Here is an 18,908-nt window from a genome sequence, read left to right as displayed (position 1 = left end):
TTTGCCATTGACTTGTGGCTAACGAGCGGAAACACTCCGCCCCCTACCATCAAACCATCAAACCACCAGGCCGACGAACCACTGAACCACTGGGAAGCTCAAAAGCCAAAACGAAATGAAAGCCAGTTTATGATACCGCAAAATCAATAACCACTCTCAATGTAACAATGGTCAGAGCAATGTTTTCTAAAAGCCCAACGCAAATCGGGGCCAACTTCTTTGCCCGAGAAACGGCTGAACAATTGACTGCGGGTATCACCCATTTTGGCCATCCCCTGTGAAAGTGCTCGTTGCGAATTCATTTAGCACCTATTAAAGAGCCGCCAAAGATGCCAAAGAAAGCCCGGCATCCTCTATAATTTTCGATTGACATGTGTCCAACGCCAGCGGGATGCAAAGTCTTTGGTGCCTTGAACCCATCCATATATTACGTTACATCTCGACTCAATCCAAGTATGAGTCTGAATCCGATCGATTGGTATGCGGAGAGGGCCTCGGCCTGCCGCAAATATTTGCAAACCTTTGCTTTGAATTTTATTCCAATCATTAATTTCACTTTTACTCATAAATATGCTAATTACCAGCTCACGCCGGTTTCGAAAAATTTCGATGCCGGCAAGTTTGGTTAACTCTAGCTGCCTGACGATACTCTCACACACCCAGAATGCTTTTGTCAGCATTGCGCAATCTGCATGAGAAGAAAGTGAGATGGGTCTGCGTAATCAGCATTCCGTGGAGAGGATGGCGATGATGGTGTTGACCAGGGGTCTGGGTATGGGAGTGGATGGTGTGGAGCCGGCTGAGTGTGACAAAAAGTAAGGTAAACACTTTCACGAGCTCGAGTGCAAAAGGCCGTTACGAGCCGTCAAAACAAACCGTTGACAGTTTTACAGCAGCCAGAAACAGGTGAGGTGATGAGGCCTCACCTGTCGCTTCACTCATTCCCAACGAAATTTTTAATTAGTTTATTTTGTTTTTTGCTTTATTTTCACGCTGCCGGTGCCTGGTTGGAACATTTCTCTTTTCGGCTATGATCCATAATTCACTCGCCACCGGTCACGTTTGTGTCACACGTCGCCGAACTATGCACCCACCTGCGACTTTGAGGAGATGGTGACACCGACCTTTCGCCCACGAAGGTGCTTGTTACCAAATTGAAATTTAATCATACACTAATTTCGCATACCTGTCGCTCATCCAGAGAGCCTCACCACATCTGCTAATGACTTAATTATTACCGAAACCCGAAACTACCTTAATTGGAATGGCTATTTAAGTTTCAAGGGCTAGTGGGCTGCTCAGCTCTTTAAAAGCAGTGTTTCTCAAGTATATATCCTATATCTACAGGTATTCTGGTTCTTGAACTTCCTTACTGCTGTGTCGCACATACTCATGCGCTATTTTTATGGGTCGTAGGTTTTTATGCTGCGGCTGCTTAAGTGTCGAACCCACAAAAGTCTCAAAGGTTAAGTGTTGGGCGGGTCAGCTGCTCTTTATTGCTGTGGTTGTTAAAATTCGAGACACGGTGTCCCTTTTTTGGCTCACTTACTAGGGAATCATTTAAATCGTGTTGAAATGTCTTCAAAAGAGATCAAATATATTTCAATTTACATAGCTTACCTACTCCATACCTATACAGAATCTTAAGATAACTTACCTTGCTTAATTTTAGATACATATTTATTCCAAGTTGCCACTTCATTTGTGTAAGGAAAAAAAAAATTCTGAAGTTTCGAACATTAGAAGCTCTTTAAGTTGCACATTTTGACAATGAAAGAGGCTTCTCTAATTGGCACTTCAGCCAAACTTGCGTATTTGCAGTGAAAACGTTTTAAAATGAAGGCTTTTTGGATATTGAAACAATGGCATTGAATGTTTAAGAGCAGCTGACATTTATTTTATAATTATGGACTATACTTTAAATTCACTTTGGCTTAGTGAACTTCAACTTATCCTATCATTATTGAATAGCGAACAGAACATCAATTATAGGTAATCCTTAGCTTAGATGATACCAAGAAATGCTATGAAATAAAACGAAAATATTTCCTAGGAACTGTTGAGAGAACTTATTCGAGTCTTAGGCATATTCGACTTATCAAATACCCGAAATCCAATTGGGGGCTCATTCAATTACTTTTCGGCATTCGATACGAAAGTGATCTAACCATAGACTTAGTCCGACGTTGATGATGGACGCCATGAGATGGTCACTTAAGAATAGATTACAGGCTTCGAGCTCTTACTCGCATGTGTCTTAACTTAGGGCTAACTCAGCTTGGCTTTGGATCACTGGACAATATGTGTTAAGTCTAAGGGCGACAGTCAGTCGCCTCCCTAGAACGCTGCTCCAGCCGCCCGCTGCTCCAGGATTGATTGCCAATTTAGTACTGTTCCAAACTGAAAATGTGTCACAAAAGGCGGGTCATAATCGATTGCTGCTCAAAAGCAAATAATGTCACAACATGGCAACGACAAGAGTTACAGCTCGACAAGGCAACGATAAGAGAAGCGCATGCATACACTGACAAAAATATATGCCTAGTTAGTCAACTGAAAAGTAATCCAAGTTGGAGCCGGAAATAGCAAGCCCCTTAGATCAGAAATATTTGTACAATTAGTAATGCTAAGTTAATGATTATCGGAGTAAAGATTAAGATACTAATTAGATAAAGTTAAGGTGAACAAATTGGGAAACGATATTTACACAAATATTTTAAAGCTTGCTTTTGGCTTTTTTTGATCAATTGCTTCATTAAAAAAGATGAAAACAAGCATATAATTGGGAACGAAGCTATAGTTATTGATATATAAAATAAAATAAACATAAGCTAGGAACTTTTAGAACGCTAGAAACGTTTGACTCGTCTGCTTATAGATTTAACAGCCAGAGTGTTTTTCGATTAAAGGACACGGCTTTTCGTTCAGTGTACTGCAGAGGTGGCAGTGGCAGTTGGAACAAGTGAAACGTAAAGCGAGCAGCAGCGACGCTTGGAGCATGCAAATCCAATCAGCCCGAGGGCGCACAAAAGGACATGCACGCGTGTGTCCTGAGGACTTAGACACGAGACCAGACCTCAAGGACCTTAGGACTACCCTGTGCTTTACCGCGGCATCAGCTTGGTGACCTCCGAGGGCACGGGGTTGTGGTCCGTGAGGGCCACCGACTCGGTTATGGCGCTGCGCAGTCCGCCCTCGTGGTGGCCGGTCATGAAGTCGGTGGCCGCCAGCCCGCCCTCGCCGCCGGCGGTACCGCTCTGGGCGCCGCACGGCCCCAGCAGCTTGAGCTCGCCCTTGGAGAGTTCGGCGCCCAACTTGCGACGCCTGCGCGCCGCCGCCTGAACGTTGCAGCCTGTCGTGTGACCGTTAAGAGCAACATTAGTGTCTGAGCAACGGCAGAGCAGTTCTTGAAATTCTTTACGGAAGTTGTCGTTGAGCCAGCCGTAGAGCAGCGGGTTGGAGCAGGCGGAGCTCATGCCGATCATGTGGCAAATGGCGTAGCGTACTAGCATGCTCTGAGTGACCGGTGAGCGCTCCATGTCCGCGTACAGGTTGAAAAAGTTCAGCGGCAGCCAAGAAACGCCAAAGATGATGGCGATGCTGATCAGCAGGCAGTTGGTGCGCTTCATCCGCCGCCCCCGCTCCACCTTCCGCTGGGCGGAGGACGCCTGAACGGCCACCACGGTGATGCGGCTCTTCAACTTGTTGTAGATCCCGAAGTAGGCCACCGAGACGATCAGGATGGGCACCAGGTATTGTACGCACAGCGAGAAGATCGAGTAGTAGAAGCGCCCGTTGCGACTTGGCCAGTCCTCGATGCAGTACGGGATCGTGTCCTGCAGCCCGATCTGCTGCAGGAGCGCCGGCGTGTCTGTGTTGATCAGCTCCTTGTAGACGAACAACGGCGAGGCCAGCAGCAGTGCCAGTGCCCAGATCCCCGCCAGGATCGTCACCGCGCCCACGAACTGCAGGCTGTCCCGCGTGGGGTACACGATCACCTAGAAGTGAGGTAAGACGGTTAGGATATCTCAGGGTTTGGAATCCTATTACCCATTGGCACTGTGAATTATACTGAGTCCAAAAAATATTTAACTGGGAATTTATAAGCAAATATAATATTTAATCGATTGCTATAAGAGTGTGAAGTACAATTAGAATTGGTTTTTCTAACCAGGCAATTACTATTATTTAATCATCAATGATTGGTTAAGTATAAAATGATATTAAAGCAAACTTAGAAGGATTTCTTTGTTTAATAATGTAAGAAACACCAATTGTCCACTCGCCTTAAATTGATTAAAAATCGGATTAATTTATATGCGTTCTACTTCTCCACATACCACCTTTTAAGTATAAGTATTTACCCCCAGAATATTCCGGCTATTTATAATCAATACCTAATAATCCTTCTGTTTATAATCCATCAACCCTTTTTAATGGTCCTTGTTTCGACACCATAAAAATAGGTTTAATCGTGGGTTAAGCCCTTATGTAATCGCCAAATATTTACTCAGAGCCCATCGATTTTCCCTCAACGTAAAATTTAATGGTTACAAATTGAAGGCATTCACCTCATTAATATCGGAACACGATTTGCCCCATTGATGGCCCCATTTACATACTAACGTTGGCATTAAAAAAGGCTCGAGCAGCGACTAACCTGATATCTGTCGAAGGCAATGGCCGTTATGGATATTGTCGACACGAAAATACAAAGTGCCTGCAGCATGGCAATCGTTTTGCACAGGATGGAGCAGGAGCCGTAGGGCCAGTACTTGGACAGGATCTCCATCAAGGTCAGCGGCATTGTGACTAGGCATAAAAGTAGGTCTGAAAGTCCGCTCGGATGAGACTCACACTTGCTCCGGCTGTCAGTGGGAATGGCAACTCACCCGATATGGCCAGGTTCAGGATGAACAGATTGCGAGCAGTGCGCATGATGGGCTTCCGGATGACGGCTATGACCACCAGGGTGTTGCCTAGGGCGCCGAAGACGATTAGCACGCCGTACATGCTGATGAGCATGTGGTACCAGGGGCTGTCCACCGCCCTGTTGCTCAGGAACCTATCGATGAGCACCGGGTCCAGCGGCCTGCTCCCAGTCTCGTTCAGATCCGAGGTGTTGATGGCAGTGGTGTTGAGGGCATGCACCGTACCCAGGTCAAGGTAGTCCAGCGGATGCCGGTCGTCCAGATAGCGCACGCTGTTGCTGCTGCTGGCGTATCCACTAAGATGCTCCCCAGCCGCCAGCTGGGTGGGTTCCGTCTGGTTCATGCTGATTATCTGGGGAACGAAGGAGGCAAGCAGGGTCCCATTATTCCCCAAATCCGGGGCATGAAATATTCAATTTTCAGGGGGCAAGGAAGCAGCAACTTTGCGTGCCACATCACGTATGATTTATGAGATTGGCTTGCTGCACACGCCACACTTTCTAGCGAGCTGCGAATGGCAAATTCCACTGGCTTGTTTAAGGCTTTGTGGCCTGAAATACGGGGCAATAATCGTATAAAAAGTTTGTTCGGTGCCAGTAGGTGGCCCAGCACCAAAGGATTCTATGGGCATACGACATGCATGAAAGTTCTGACGCCTCACTCACTCACTTAGTCGCAGGCAGACACTGAGAGAAATACAGTGTAACCTGTAACCGTCCATATCTATAAAAGAGCGATTGCCAAAATCAACCGAACGAGATGTTACTCGCAGGTCATAATATACCTCATATACTAATTATTTAAAAGGTTTTTGGGTTATTTACTAGATCATCATTATTAAAGACATTTAGGTTCTATAAAATTCCATTTTTAAGGATACCAAAATATACAATTGCATCAAATGTATTATTATTAGAAAAAAGTGGTTTTCTGTTCATCAATGCAGAGGAGAATTTTTGAAAACTTTCAACAAAAAAAATCGAAAAATAGACAAAGACACAAATACAATGGTTGTTGTATAAATTGTAAGTTATGTTTGTTGTTGGACACTGAAAATCAAACGGAAGTCTAAACGCTAAAAAGCGGTTACAGAACTATCTATGTCAACGTAAAATCATAGTGCTTATCGCCTCATCTTGATGCTAAATCCGTTTGCCAGTGAGCCATTTTAATAATTGAGTTCAGATCTCGGGGCTTGATAAAACTTCAAACGCCCTTGGCATTCGCCTTTTAATGCCCTTCTGAACACAGACAATGGCCTTGACTCAAAGGACTCGATTCGACTCGACTCGACTCTCGAATTATCTGCTACAGGATAACTTTGGCAAGGCAAAGTAATTCGCTTTGTTTTAAAGTTTCGCAAGTCCCTTATTTGTGAAAAATGTGTTCCCATTTGTAGTCAATTTATGCAATATCTCAGTTAGTCGGTTGTTTTCCCTCGTAAATATTCATGCATTACCCGTCGCCGTAATTTATGCAGCACATCAGGGCGAGACATGCATTTAATTGGAAAAAGTCAAAAGTGCCGTTTCCTACGGGGAAATGTGCGTTTGGTTTTGATGCCTGGTATTTGTGGCAAGATCAAGATATTCCGGTGTCGAGGGACAGCCGTCAGACCCAGATCCAGATACCAAAGCAAACACACAAAAACAGAAACAGAACAGGCAGGTTATAAATGACGACATTTGCTAAAAATAATTGTGTAATTTTATGCGCCGGATGGCTGCGCACTTGTCAGTATCGATAAAATCCGATGCCTCACTCGAAGGTGGGCGAAACAGACTTATAGAGGCGCCCAAAGGTATGCATTATGTGCCCCTGACAGCTGCGATAAATGAGGCGCTAATAAATCTCGCCAATCGGGGGATTAACTCGCCAGATACCAGATAAGGTGTGGGAATTTCGGGGCATCGGGTATCGGGTATCGGGCATCGAGGCGAAGAGCAAGTTTCCATGGAAATTTAATTTCAAGTTGGCCGGCTCTTAATTGACTAATATTTGCACTTCAACATGGGAGTCCTCAATGGAAAAGTCTGTCGACCGCAAACTGGCCAGTCTGCAAAGTGGTATTTCCCTTCCGCTGCGGGCAAGGACCTAATGGAAAGTTTCAGCCTAGGAAAAAGGAGCATAAAACACCGTCCAAAGTTGATCACCAATTTGTCGCAAAAGTTCCAATCTCAGCCCAAAACAACAACGACTTCGATGGATTGACTTGCAAGGTGGAAATTGAATTTACATGTTCTGTTCCCCAAAGCAAAAGGGGAAATCACTGCGCAGCTGCTTTCTCAGCCTGGAAGCAGAAAGGAAGTTTGTGTGGGGAAAATTATGTAAAGCAGCCTCAAGTAATCGGCAGTTGTCACAAAATTGGAATAATTTTTGCAATCCGAGTGCCTACAGTATTTCCGCCTCACTGGATAAGCGGAGCATGACAAAGATTTTAAATGCCATCCGTTTTCCGGGAAGCTCGTGCAGATTCCAAGCTGCTGGCACTTTTAGTCAGCTATTTTTGTGATTTATTTGCGGTGGGTCTCTTGTTTCGCCCACTATAAGATGAATTTTATTGCTGCTTGTGCGATTTGTTTGCTTGAAACACAGCCGCCTAATGAATTTATCAGACGGTTATTGAGCGCCCTTTGCTTGCCCCAGGACTTTTTCTTTATTAATTGCAGGCGATTTAGTTTCAACAAGATGAAGGTGGAAGGCAGTTTGGATTGGCCTCATCTGTGCGGCTGGTCAACTCCAAATCATTCACTTGGTAGGAAAGAGCTGTGCTGAGCTTAAGCGGAGACATCTGGCACAGAGCCAAACTGGGTTTCTAGGGAACTAATCGGCTAAGCTGCCTAAGGGCTGAACGCAAATTCTAGCCATTTGTCTGGGTCCCTCGCAATTTAATCATGTTCTGTGTGCCGCTTAACACTTATTTGGTGTCAAAGGAAAGCCACAGGGTGTTGGGATAAAAATAAAAGCCCCTAGTACGAGCACACAAAGTCCCGACCACGAAAATATCATGCGATTGCGTAACCAGGTAAATTGATATAGCTCTACACGACTTTTAAGCCTTCTCCGAGTTTTTAAATTGGTAGGAGCGAGCATTATTTTGAAATTTTTATGGTTCTCAATCTGGGGAGGCATTTTGCAAATGCCAACGAAGTGGGAGCTGCTACACAACCATATGGCCAACTCAGAACACAACCGATTCCCCCAAAGCAACTCGAACAAACTTTTTCATTTTGGGAACAAAGTAATTTCGTTCCGTTTGACATCTACTCCGAAATGGCTTCTTGAGCTGGCTTTAAGTATTTATATTGCAATTACACTCACCATCGTCCTGGCAATCTCCTTCGCCCTGGGTATATGTATGCTATATATTTGCTATAGTGCGTGGTACCGTATTGTTTTCCTGGCCGTCGGTTGTTGTTTTTCCTTCTGCGAGTGACACGAGTGAATCTCTGTTTTTCCGGCTGACAAAGCAGCAGTTGCTCACTTAGTTTTCAACTTGGAATGCACTCATTGGACTTCGCGTTGTGCCTTTGCTCTTGAAATTAAAAGAAATGATAACAATTCAGCTAATGGATGCTTTCGTTCAAGGGGTCCGATGCACCCAGCTTTTAATCTGGACAATCTGGTTGCCGGCAAAAATTCCTAAAACTGAGCAGTGTTTCTGACACAGCTTAATCCTTAAGGCTGCAGGCACACGGGCCCGAAGCTAAAAGTTTGCACAAGATAGTTGCACTTTTAAAGTGCCATGGGGGTTCCAGCTTCGCATACATTGGTATGCATAACTTTTGCAACATTTTCCAGATTCCGGCGCACTTTGAGGGCGTCCTTTCCCGTTCAAGGCATGCTCAGTTGCCGGTAAAACCTCAAACTTTAAATTGACTTCATGTCATAAGAACATCATTTAACATTAACAAAACACTTCATGTTAGATGTATGTGCACTTTCATCCTTTTAATCTCTATAGCCCTGACTTGGAATTCACATTAAGTATCCAGCTTTATTTTAAGTAAAGTTATATTTTATAGAATCTAAACGTCACTCAATAAAATGTTATCAATAAAATCCAAAAATAAGATTTTTTTTTTTGTAAATTATTTCCGTTGAAATGGGCCATTTATTCCAATTTATTAATTTCGTTCCCAATCGATAGGCATAAATGACTGAATACCGAGAAACATATGTTTTAATCAGACCTAAAGTATATTTATTTAATCAGAGCTCGAAGAAGTAAAGCAATAAGTGCTCTGTCTTAATTATTTCAAACATAAATATGCACAATTTGTGTGGCTCTAGATGGTTAATTCTTCATCTCATTATAATCATTATTGCTGCAATATTCTTGTCAGAATTTTCCTTTAGCGCACGGAACTTTTTTCGACATGTGGCGGGAAATCCGCTTCTTTATTCAGAGTCCATTAATAATCCCATTAAGTAAATGAACTTTTGGTTGTATTTTTTGTTGAACTGCAGCAGTCGTTTACATCTCATTACGCAAAATACACATTCATTAAGTTTCCATCGAACGGAACCCACCTCAGTAGATTCTCAAGGACACCAACTGTCCCGTATTTTGTTGAAAAATAATTTTTGCTCTTTGCCGACGCACTTCACTTGGCATTACGGGCTCGAAAGATTTGTTATCCCGAAAGACTCGCGGGGGAATAATAATTTTTTTCTCGATATATTCACAACTTGCAGTCCAGATTCATTGGAGCGCGTTCAGAAAAATAATCATAATAAATACCGACAACTGCGGAACGTCCGGCGGACAATTAGCGAATTTCCGCGGACCACTTCGCATCAGGGAAAAACGGTCGTAAATGTCGAGGCTCCGTGCGAAATCCTCACACTTCAACTTTTTAATGACGGCACATTGTGGGAAAACAAACACAAAACACTGCGTCGATGGCATACCTCTCGGAATTCTGGATTCCGTGCAGATCCAAAGAGTTTGGGGGCCCTTGTGCTCGGCCGCCTCAAAATTCAAAATAAATATGCGGCCGCATTTTGATTATTTCGCTTATTCACCGTTTTTTTATTACAGTAAGTTTCGGTGTTTAGTTGGGCTGTTTACTGATCTCCGATAACCACACGCGTGCACAGTCAGCGACCATCTGTTGGCTTTTGGTGCGCATCCCCTGCTTATATAGCCTCGTCCCGCCGATATATACGCCTGATTCGTTATTTGCCGGTGCGCGTTGCGTATACGCCGCGTGGCACAAAAGTCGCGACTGAAGGCATCGCACTTGGTCAACAGGCCGTGGGCCCTCGCTTCGAGTTTGTTTTGGATTTTGGTCCGTCAGCTGTGCGGAGCTTTCTTATCACTGAAGCTAGGGGTGGAAAAGCTTCGCACACTGGTCGAGGGGATGCCAGAAAGTTGCGTGTGCCTGGAAATTTGAGTCATATAAAATATGGTTCTACCTAAACAGTTAAAGCCAAGATGGCATTTTATCATACCTCGCCAAAATGTGACGCCAAAATGACGAAACGAGATATTATATTATTATAAAATAATGTGGTGCCTGCTGATAGCTTATCTTTGCTCTGCATCAAACAGGTGTCTTTTTACACTAGAGAGGTCTGAGGTCTCTTTAGATCCATTGTAACTAGTCAATGATCGCTTTTAGGACTCTAAAATTATGCTCAACAAACTCAGAGCTCCTGTCCCTAAGACTGCAAACAGTGGGGCTAATCAACGGTGGGCGAAGGCGAAGGTGCTGATCTGAAAATGGCCATAACTGATTACCCTCACTCCACACAATACTATATGGGTACGCAACTTCTCCAACTTATTGTCATTACTTTTTTATATTCGGTTGTCCATCAATGAACCTCATATATCCGCCTCACAGGATTATGAAGGCAGCATGGAACTTTGCTAACATTTCCGGAGTCAGCTTGGTGTAAACCAAGTCCAACTACTGCACTGCATTGATGAACTTATACGGCACAATGTACATACGCGGATTTTTGGAGCTGTACACCGGTCTTCGGCCATGGAATATCCAGTTTGCTTTCCGCCCAGTTATAGTTTTCCCGATCGATGGGAATCTACAGCAGGGCTTTTTTGAATAACTAATAAGTCCTGTCCAGGTGAGAAGCATTCCTGACGTGGTGCGATTCCTCAATCTTTTGACGACTTAGCTCGGTTGCTCACGTTTATATTTTGACGAATTAGAGCCTTATCGGAGACCATAAATAATATTATTATGGTGCAAATGCGATAAGAGTTGTAATAGCTTTTATTGTGTTATCTCAGATCTCGAGTGATTCCACTATAATACGATGTCATCGTGAAATGGCACATTCTACAATGTCAAGTCATTCCCCCAGGGAACTGCTTGAGATCTGTCTAGTCATTATTGTTTCTAACATTTTAATGTTTTGCAAATACACAATCCTCAGCCTTGATTGTATATGTCCGTGCTTAAATCAAATCTGAATTTAGCATTTTGTCCTCTGAAAAAGTTTTGTCATTTTTGGTTAAAGCTCAAAATTATTATTATTCATAGCTGATAAACAGATTATTTAAAATATGTTATTTCAATGGGCCTCAAAAAATACCTTGGCATCAAGAATTGGTAGTATTGTGTCAATTCTTCTCTGAATTTCCTCGTTTTCGTACATCGAGTCCTGAAACTTGATGGCTTCTGCGGTTTCCCGATAGAAATTTATGAAGTCGCAGTCCTCGTTGCCTTGGTATACCATTATGGGTTGAAAAACGTTAGCAATAATTAAGCCTTTATAAGAAAATATTGCCGTTAGTAAAATGTAATCTAAGGGTTCCTTTATTCTGAACTTACTCAAAAATCTACGTTTCTCGAACTGCAGGCAGGAAACCAGGCTGGGGAAGGATCCCCTATAGGAAAGTGCCTCCAAGGTGCTTTTCAAGGCATAATAATGGTACTGCACAAGCTCCAATTCCTCCGCCTTCACGTCGGATTTTTAGCGAAGTGCTGAAGAAGTAATGCAAATCCACAGCCGGAGATGTACAAGTACTGAACTGGAAGTCTATAGGGAGTACTGTGGTCGGATTTCCCTCATCATCGTACAGGTACATAACGTTGGTAGTCCAGCAATCGCCGTGAACCAGAGTCTGCAGGTCCTTTTCTCCCACATCGACAGATTTGGCGGCGTATTCCATTAAATTGGTGACAATATTGTCCAACTTGTTCGCATAGCGATTCTTTAGATTCGGCTTGGTCTTAACGTAACGATGGCCTTGAACAGGCCAACAAACACCTGCCCGTAACCTTTTTTGCCCCTTGAGAAGAAGTGCGATGAGTAGTTCCGGCTGAGGAGATCCGGCTCCCGTTGATTCAGGATAATGGCTGCAGCGTGAAATTTTGCCATCATATCCAGGACGAGCTTAGTATGTGCCATGTCCAGTTGCTTCACCCTGTCTGCATTCGTGTAGCGCAGAGGAGCCAGATCCTCGAGGATCATGACGGTGCGTTCCCGATCAACGACTATAGCTTCCGCCATCAGCTTATCGTTGAAAGCAGCCTCTTGGAGAATCTTGGTCATTTTGGGCAGCACAATGTCGTACATATCCAGTTCCCTGTTGTATACATCGTACTCAGCGAATATTTTCGCCTGTGGAGCATCTGAAGAAACTGCCTGCTTTAGGATGTAGGACTGCTTTTGCTTGGTTCCATCTCCATGCTGAAAGTCCACATAGATACGAGTCATCACACCCACGAAGTTCTCTCCTTTCCCTGTAGCTGGCTTGGCGCACATCTTCTGGACACGTAGCTGATCGTCCTTGTGGAACTCCTGAAGGGCCGAAGTATAATTATTAGATTGTATACCTTAAATCTGAGTGCAGTTTTTATCGTGGCTGGGCTGCCACGCATGAATATTCCTGAGTTATTACGTAGATAGAGGTGACCAAATCCGCAGAAGCCACGTCACTCTTCGAACTGCTTAAAGTGATTCTGTCATCTCTCTTAGTATATAACTCTTTAATATAGTATAACTCTTTAACTAAATTATCATTTTTAAATTGTGATATAAGAACTGAAGACTATGCAGTTGGTATAACTCACAAAATATTAATAAAGTGGTCAATTACTTTAAATATAGTTAATTTTTGCATCATCAATCATATCTTAGGTCAGAAGTTTGTGATGATAAAACATAGTACATATTGTTCAGCATAAAATTGCGATTTGCAACGGTAATTGATAAGGAATCTTTCTCGAAATTTCGGTACAAAGCGGCAAAGTTTTGAAAGGAATAACCCAAAACTGTGCTAAATTTCCAGCATAAAGAGATATGGGCTACTGCTTTAAAACTTTCTGTGTACGTAACAGTTGCATTAAGTTATTGATTCCCCTCGCCCGACGTTCAGCTAACATTAAAGCCCATAAATTCATTCGCTGACACCACTTTCCATTCGTGTTGTTTTTCTCCACATATCTGACAGTTGCTGGAGCAACACTAAAATTCAGCCTTTTGTTGGCTTTGCATCATGCCATCGGGCCATATATGAGAGCAAACAGATGAATGTGCGCACTGATATTTGCACGGCTAAACCATTTACATGTGTTGCGGCAGATATCGGGCAGTTGGCCCGATGGGGACTTAACTGGCATTAAACCAATTGATTACGGGGCGTGCGTAGTTGGCTGGCCAAACAATTCGTGGCATGGCTTCTTGGGAGTCCGCAGCAAATTTTACGGCAAACAAAGGCAGGCCTGATAAGAAGCTGGTAAACATCGGAACATAAAGGACGCCGAACATAGCATTTCTATATTGGCCCGGCTGGGGCCTAGAAGAAGAAGAAAAATCGCCTGCGGCATAAACAAAATGCAAAAATAACAAATAAATCTATATGGGAAGCCAACACATATTTCATTGTGCCAGCAGCAAACAGACAAAGTTATTCGTGGAAATCTTTTTAGCATTTGAATCGATATCGCTGAAAACGAGGATGACATTAATTTTTGGTTGTGTGACATAAACTGCGTTAGTAGTGCGTATATTTCAATGAAGCAATATGCATAAAATTTAAGAAAATATCTATCAGGGTAATGGAGGTGTGTTCTCTCTGAAAATACACTTTAGTAGCAATCAGCCTAGTAAGAAAAAGTGTGTTTCTTAAACTCTCAATTTAATTTTATCCAATGGCAAAAAGTTAAGTGAATAAAATAGTGTGGATATAGATTAGGAGCCTATGCCAAGAAACTTTCCCCACGATTTCCAACAACGTATGGCTCGTTTTTCGCTGATAAGAAAAACCCCACGTGTCTGCCACAGAAGTTTGCTGGACTTTCGGCCATAATTCGTTGTGAAATGAATTTATCTAAATCACACAGGCCGCATTTGGTAAATTGGCTTATAAGTGTGGAGTCGCAAACGGAATCTTAAACCCATTTAAACATACCAGCTGCAAGCAAGAGTCACTATACTTTACTTTCGGCATGATGAACGCGATGACAGTGGCAATTAAGAAATTTAAAAAAAAAATATTAAATGTGTCGGCCGTTAAATCGCAAAGCAAGCATTTTCACATTTCCGTTAAATTTCCTTGAAAACTCACTACTAGGCAAAATTTAATTTTCCGATTTCGGTCAGAGAATTCGGAGTTGGTAGGCGTATTGATTCGACCAAATTGAAATGGCTTCTCGGAAGGCAAATCCCCATTGTTTGGTAAACAAAGGCAATGCCACTGATAAGAACTGGGTAAACACTAGAGCCCATCGCCACCCACACGCTTTTGTTTTCATTTTTATTTGGTTTTTTTGGTTTTTGGGCCAGTGGTGTCTGTGGGGAAGTGCTTGTTTGCTTTCGTCATAAACAAATTGCTCTATGCCTGTACGAGAATTGTTTGCGCTGGTAAATCCGCGGTGCCAGCGGGAAAATCATCTCAGGAAAGATTTTCAATTGGTGTCCGCCAATAAATGTTGAAAATCTATTTGAAAATAGTATTTGTACATGTACAATTTGCCTAGAGAAATATTTTCATTCTGACTGCGCGCTTTTCTGCCGTTGCACTAATATTTTTTTTGTAAATCGCCCGACTGTATGAATGAAATCGAAATTTAATGAAAATGAAAATGTGAACAGAATAAATATTATTTAATGTGTAATCCGTTTCCGGTCTCTCTAGTCAGAACCTCTGTTAATATTGTTTTGAGCCATCCTTTTATTAAAACTTCATAGTGTGGGTTTGCACATTAAAAAAAAATAAATACCTTTATTAGGATACAAATAAATTACTTAAGCTAATGGCGCGATGACGGCGACGAGTAACAATTTACTAGGTTTCGGTATAGTTGGCACAAGTCCGTTTGGTTCCTCGGATCCCCTACTGTATCCGCTTGCTTATCGTGTCCAGATAGTTGTGCGCGTTGTAGGCCTTACTAGTGGCCCAGTCCTTGCTGTAGCTATTGCCGCCCAACTCGTGAGGAGCTCCCGATCCGGAGCTGTACGGGGAGTACGAGTTGGAGTAGCTGCCGCTGCCCACGAACTGGGAGTAGTCCGAGGGATCTGACTCGTAGACGTGCGAGTGCGTCTGCACCAGGTGCGGGTGGATCTTGCACATGGTCTTGTACTTAAGGTAGTGGATCAGCCAGCCCACGCCGCCGACCAGCAGCACGTTCATGCCCAGCACGCCCATCAGCATGCTCACCATCATCTTCAGGAGAGTGATCTTCATCAGGATGACGAGGGGCAGGATGATGAGCCACTTCTTCTTCTTGCGCTTCAATCGGGCTTCTAAGGGGAGTGTATGTGCATTATATTTCAGTTCATAATGGTAGCTTTTTTCCACACCCACCCGATTCCTCCATCACTCTCGCTCCACCCTCGCTGTTCAGCCTCAGTTGGAGTCCATGGTTTCGCCCAAAGGTCTCCACTGCCCTCTTCAGGAACTTGCGAATCATCGTCAGTTCGCTGTCACCTGCAAAACAAACAAAGTCAATTAGAGCCACGAGAAAAACAATACCAGAGGCTATAATTCTTCAAATTAATTTACAACCGGATGGATCGTAAACATCCGCAGCGGGTCATCCATTTGCTGTGGATACTGACCAGGCGCAGGTGATCAATTAAAGTCCCCGTCCCCGCTCCCCAAGCTTGAAGATTCGAGCTGGAGATTTGCGCGAAAACAACTTTCGATTGCGCGGACCCACCTTCCAAACTCTTGGCGTCGTTGAACACGACCACCTCGTCGGCGGGCTCGCCCAACTGGACTAATCTCAGCCAGCGGCCTCTGTCCCCGGCCAGATCTCGCCCGTACTCGCTGGGGAAGAAGCCCATGCTGTTGGTGGCCAGTTTCCAGATCAATTTGCTGGCCTTGTACTTGATGCAGGACACCAGACTGCGGGTCTCAAAGCACTGCTTCTGGTTGCGCGAGATGAAGGGATCTTGGACGAGCTGCGATCCTGCCGCTCTGGCCATGGTCTCAGCCAGGGAGACCAGCACTGCTCCATTCTGGGTGGTTTCGCCTTCATCCTCCGCCTGGCAGTAGTGTAGTAGCACCAGCAGCAGCAGTGCCAGCACAACGCGACACAGCAGCATGTTCGTGGTCGGAACTTGGATTCGGATTCGGACTCGATGTAACGCGGGATGACTGCAAGATCACTGGGACACCACCGCACGGCTGAATGGACGACTCGCAAATGGCAACCGAGAGGTGCTTGCTGCTCCTTTTATCGCGCAGCCGCAACCTCTAGCCAACTCTACTGGTTTTCGCAGCTAGTGCTCATGTAGATGGAGCATGGAGCATGGAACATGGAGTATGAGCTTGGGGCATGCACCGGAATCGCAATTCCTGCCGCCAATGCCAATGCCACTACCACTGAAAGTTTCTGGGTCAGCGATCTGCGATCTGCTAGCTGCTAGCTGCGATCTGCGATCGGTGATCAGTGTTCGATCGACAACAAATTGAATCGCATTGTCGCGGGATTATGAAGCCAGGCAACCGCCAATTGACCGCCTTCCCGCTGCGTGTGAGTGTGCGTCCCAATGAAAGCCGGCCATCGAAAGTGAATCGCGATCCGTGCCCCGATACAATTACGATGGCCTGGCGCCACTGCCAGTGGCAGTTGCAGTTGCCGTTCGAGCCAACGATGCCAATCAGAATAAGTGCAAATGTGCATTTATGCGGGTTTAAGCTAACCATGCACCGGGTGGCTATTGCATCGTGCAATTTGCATACTTCACTTTACTCCAGTGCATGCTGCCTGGGAATAAATGACTATTTCGAGCTGGAGATGGGGATGGAGCTGTGACCGTCTTAATTACCAAGCCGCAGACACGGGATGCGAAAGTTATTGTTGTCGGAGATGGAGATGCATTGCCCCTATTGCATTATGGACTAGTGAAAGTAACAATTGGCGCAGCTTGCCGACTCTTTTTGCGTCGAATTCTCGAGCAGCGCTGACTGACACCACTCGCAGTGAGATTGATTGGATGATGGCTACATGCTGCTCGGTGGCCATCGTCTGGGGTTGCATTTAATGAGAATGAGGTAATCGTATGAGTGGCCCCCGGCTGGAATCAATCGGCTAGAATTCATCGGCCCACACAGCTGCGAAGAAAGTTTTCAGTTTCAGTCGAACGCCAATTTATTGTAAACATCGTCTTTGAGCCAGGATCGAAAATATTTGGCCGGCAAGCGGCTAACAACAATTACCAAAAGCCCACCCCACTGCCTGCCCCATTTGATGCCTACATATTAAATCACGAGGAGCACGCAAACGTGCGGGTATTCCGAGGATTTCGGATTTGCACCACAATCCACGGCTCGAAACGACTTTTACGAGAAATTAACAAAGGCGGTGAGAGGCCGAAACCGAGACCAAATTGCCCAGGCAATTAAGCAAATCCGATGTGCCAAGATTTTTGGACCATTTGCCTGCCCGAAGAGGTGGCCGGATGGGCTGATAATTGTCAAGGTGCCACTGGCCATGCTAAGTTGGCCACCAGACAGTCCTGGGTCGTAAAAACGTGGTTATGGCCTTGACCAGTTTGATAGTGAAATTTCCGATTAGATGCCCCTGCCCGATTGACTTGGTGCTATGCCGATTTAGTGCATGTCTCCAAACCAAATGCGAATTCCATTACCACGCCTAATTGACCTTTATTGGGATACAAAAATATGAAGATAAAAAATAACGAGACTTATGGTAAAACTTGGCAAGTCGATATTAGAGGCGCTATTAAATGTAGAGCTCCATAGGATAAAATGAGGGTAATTAAATCGTGCGCGAAATGAAAGTTTATTATTTTACGGAATAAAAAATGTTAAGTAAAGAACGCAACACATGTGTGTAGTGTGGGTCAACTCGACAAACATATTAAATTGACTGTGACCTGGTGTGAAATCTAAGAAGTAACCAGTTATTTTTAAGCCTTTTGCAAGAAGAGAAAATTAAATTAATAAGTTTTTTTGCAAAGCAGTGTTTAGAAGGCAAGAATCCGATATATTTCCTTTATAAATTATTTTGCGGTAAGAAGGTATAGAAATCGTTATAGAACATTTTAATATTAATCCTATTATTCTAATAGATTATGTAAGATATATTTTAAATTATTATAGAAATATATGTAATAATTATTGTTTTTTCTCCGAATCCTAATGTCAGCAAATATTATTTGTTTCGATTTGAAAAATTCACCATATAAGCAACTGGAGCTATAAGTTTTTCAAAGTGATCTCTTAATATTTCTACAATTTTATACCATTTCAGAGGTTGTATTATTTCCAGTCCAAAGTATGCAACGCATTGAGGGAGACATTTGCAACCATATAAAAAAATATGTATATATATTCCTGATCGGTAGTCCAGTTGATATTGTCATGTCCGTTTCTACGGAAACTAGTCCGTTCCCGAAAGTCTTATTTATAACTGCGACATAAAAAATTTTGGAAACAATTTACCGGCGAGTGAAGTGTAGAAATATTTAATGTTATTAAATAAAAACTTGAAGAAGGCTTTAAACGTATATATATGTACATATAGAAGA

At 43.6% G+C, this 18,908-nt stretch overlaps 3 protein-coding genes across 5 annotated transcripts; all 3 read right to left on the bottom strand.

Annotated features, from left to right (window-relative positions):
- Positions 1 to 1,868: 1,868 nt before the first annotated feature.
- LOC6614072 (neuropeptide F receptor) lies at positions 1,869 to 10,256 on the bottom strand. 3 transcript variants are annotated; one of them, XM_032722342.1, is made up of 7 exons: positions 9,846 to 10,255; positions 8,253 to 8,466; positions 4,893 to 5,283; positions 4,661 to 4,830; positions 3,422 to 3,998; positions 3,109 to 3,352; positions 1,869 to 2,400 (listed from the first exon to the last, which is right to left on the bottom strand). In XM_032722342.1, the coding sequence occupies exons 2-7, from the start codon at positions 8,253 to 8,255 to the stop codon at positions 2,385 to 2,387; spliced, it is 1,401 nt and encodes a 466-aa protein (XP_032578233.1). In that variant the 5' UTR covers positions 8,256 to 8,466; positions 9,846 to 10,255; the 3' UTR covers positions 1,869 to 2,384. The 3 variants fall into 3 exon arrangements, with proteins under 3 accessions (XP_032578233.1, XP_032578232.1, XP_032578231.1); XM_032722341.1 differs by having other exon boundaries at positions 3,109 to 3,998; positions 9,465 to 10,256; XM_032722340.1 differs by having other exon boundaries at positions 3,109 to 3,998; positions 9,846 to 10,256.
- A 1,863-nt stretch (positions 10,257 to 12,119) lies between these two features.
- On the bottom strand, positions 12,120 to 14,358 carry LOC6614070. Its single transcript, XM_002038488.1, has 2 exons — positions 14,320 to 14,358; positions 12,120 to 12,707 (listed from the first exon to the last, which is right to left on the bottom strand). The coding sequence occupies exons 1-2, from the start codon at positions 14,356 to 14,358 to the stop codon at positions 12,120 to 12,122; spliced, it is 627 nt and encodes a 208-aa protein (XP_002038524.1).
- Positions 14,359 to 15,170: 812 nt separating this feature from the next.
- LOC6614069 lies at positions 15,171 to 16,563 on the bottom strand. The gene is made up of 3 exons (XM_002038487.2): positions 16,070 to 16,563; positions 15,715 to 15,837; positions 15,171 to 15,653 (listed from the first exon to the last, which is right to left on the bottom strand). The coding sequence occupies exons 1-3, from the start codon at positions 16,455 to 16,457 to the stop codon at positions 15,244 to 15,246; spliced, it is 921 nt and encodes a 306-aa protein (XP_002038523.1). The 5' UTR covers positions 16,458 to 16,563; the 3' UTR covers positions 15,171 to 15,243.
- Positions 16,564 to 18,908: the final 2,345 nt, after the last annotated feature.

The sequence above is a fragment of the Drosophila sechellia genome, chromosome 3R (assembly GCF_004382195.2).
Source record: "Drosophila sechellia strain sech25 chromosome 3R, ASM438219v1, whole genome shotgun sequence".
NCBI classification, from domain to species: Eukaryota; Metazoa; Arthropoda; class Insecta; order Diptera; family Drosophilidae; genus Drosophila; species Drosophila sechellia.
This window is presented reverse-complemented; position numbering and strand designations above follow the sequence as displayed.

What these genes read in the sequence shown, in the direction of transcription:
- LOC6614070 (XM_002038488.1), bottom strand. Translation starts at nt 14,358, where the DNA reads ATGCCGAAAGTAAAGTATAGTGACTCTTGCTTGCAGCTG. An exon ending in GTGACTCTTGCTTGCAGCTG is followed by an intron (nt 12,708 to 14,319) that starts GTATGTTTAAAT and finishes TCGGCCCTTCAG; the next exon opens with GAGTTCCACAAGGACGATCA.
- LOC6614069 (XM_002038487.2), bottom strand. Translation starts at nt 16,457, where the DNA reads ATGCTGCTGTGTCGCGTTGTGCTGGCACTGCTGCTGCTGGTGCTACTA. An exon ending in CGACGCCAAGAGTTTGGAAG is followed by an intron (nt 15,838 to 16,069) that starts GTGGGTCCGCGC and finishes TTTGTTTTGCAG; the next exon opens with GTGACAGCGAACTGACGATG. An exon ending in GAGAGTGATGGAGGAATCGG is followed by an intron (nt 15,654 to 15,714) that starts GTGGGTGTGGAA and finishes CACTCCCCTTAG; the next exon opens with AAGCCCGATTGAAGCGCAAG.
- LOC6614072 (XM_032722341.1), bottom strand. An exon ending in CCTGAACCTGGCCATATCGG is followed by an intron (nt 4,831 to 4,892) that starts GTGAGTTGCCAT and finishes GCGGACTTTCAG; the next exon opens with ACCTACTTTTATGCCTAGTC. An exon ending in TTGCCTTCGACAGATATCAG is followed by an intron (nt 3,999 to 4,660) that starts GTTAGTCGCTGC and finishes CCTCACTTCTAG; the next exon opens with GTGATCGTGTACCCCACGCG.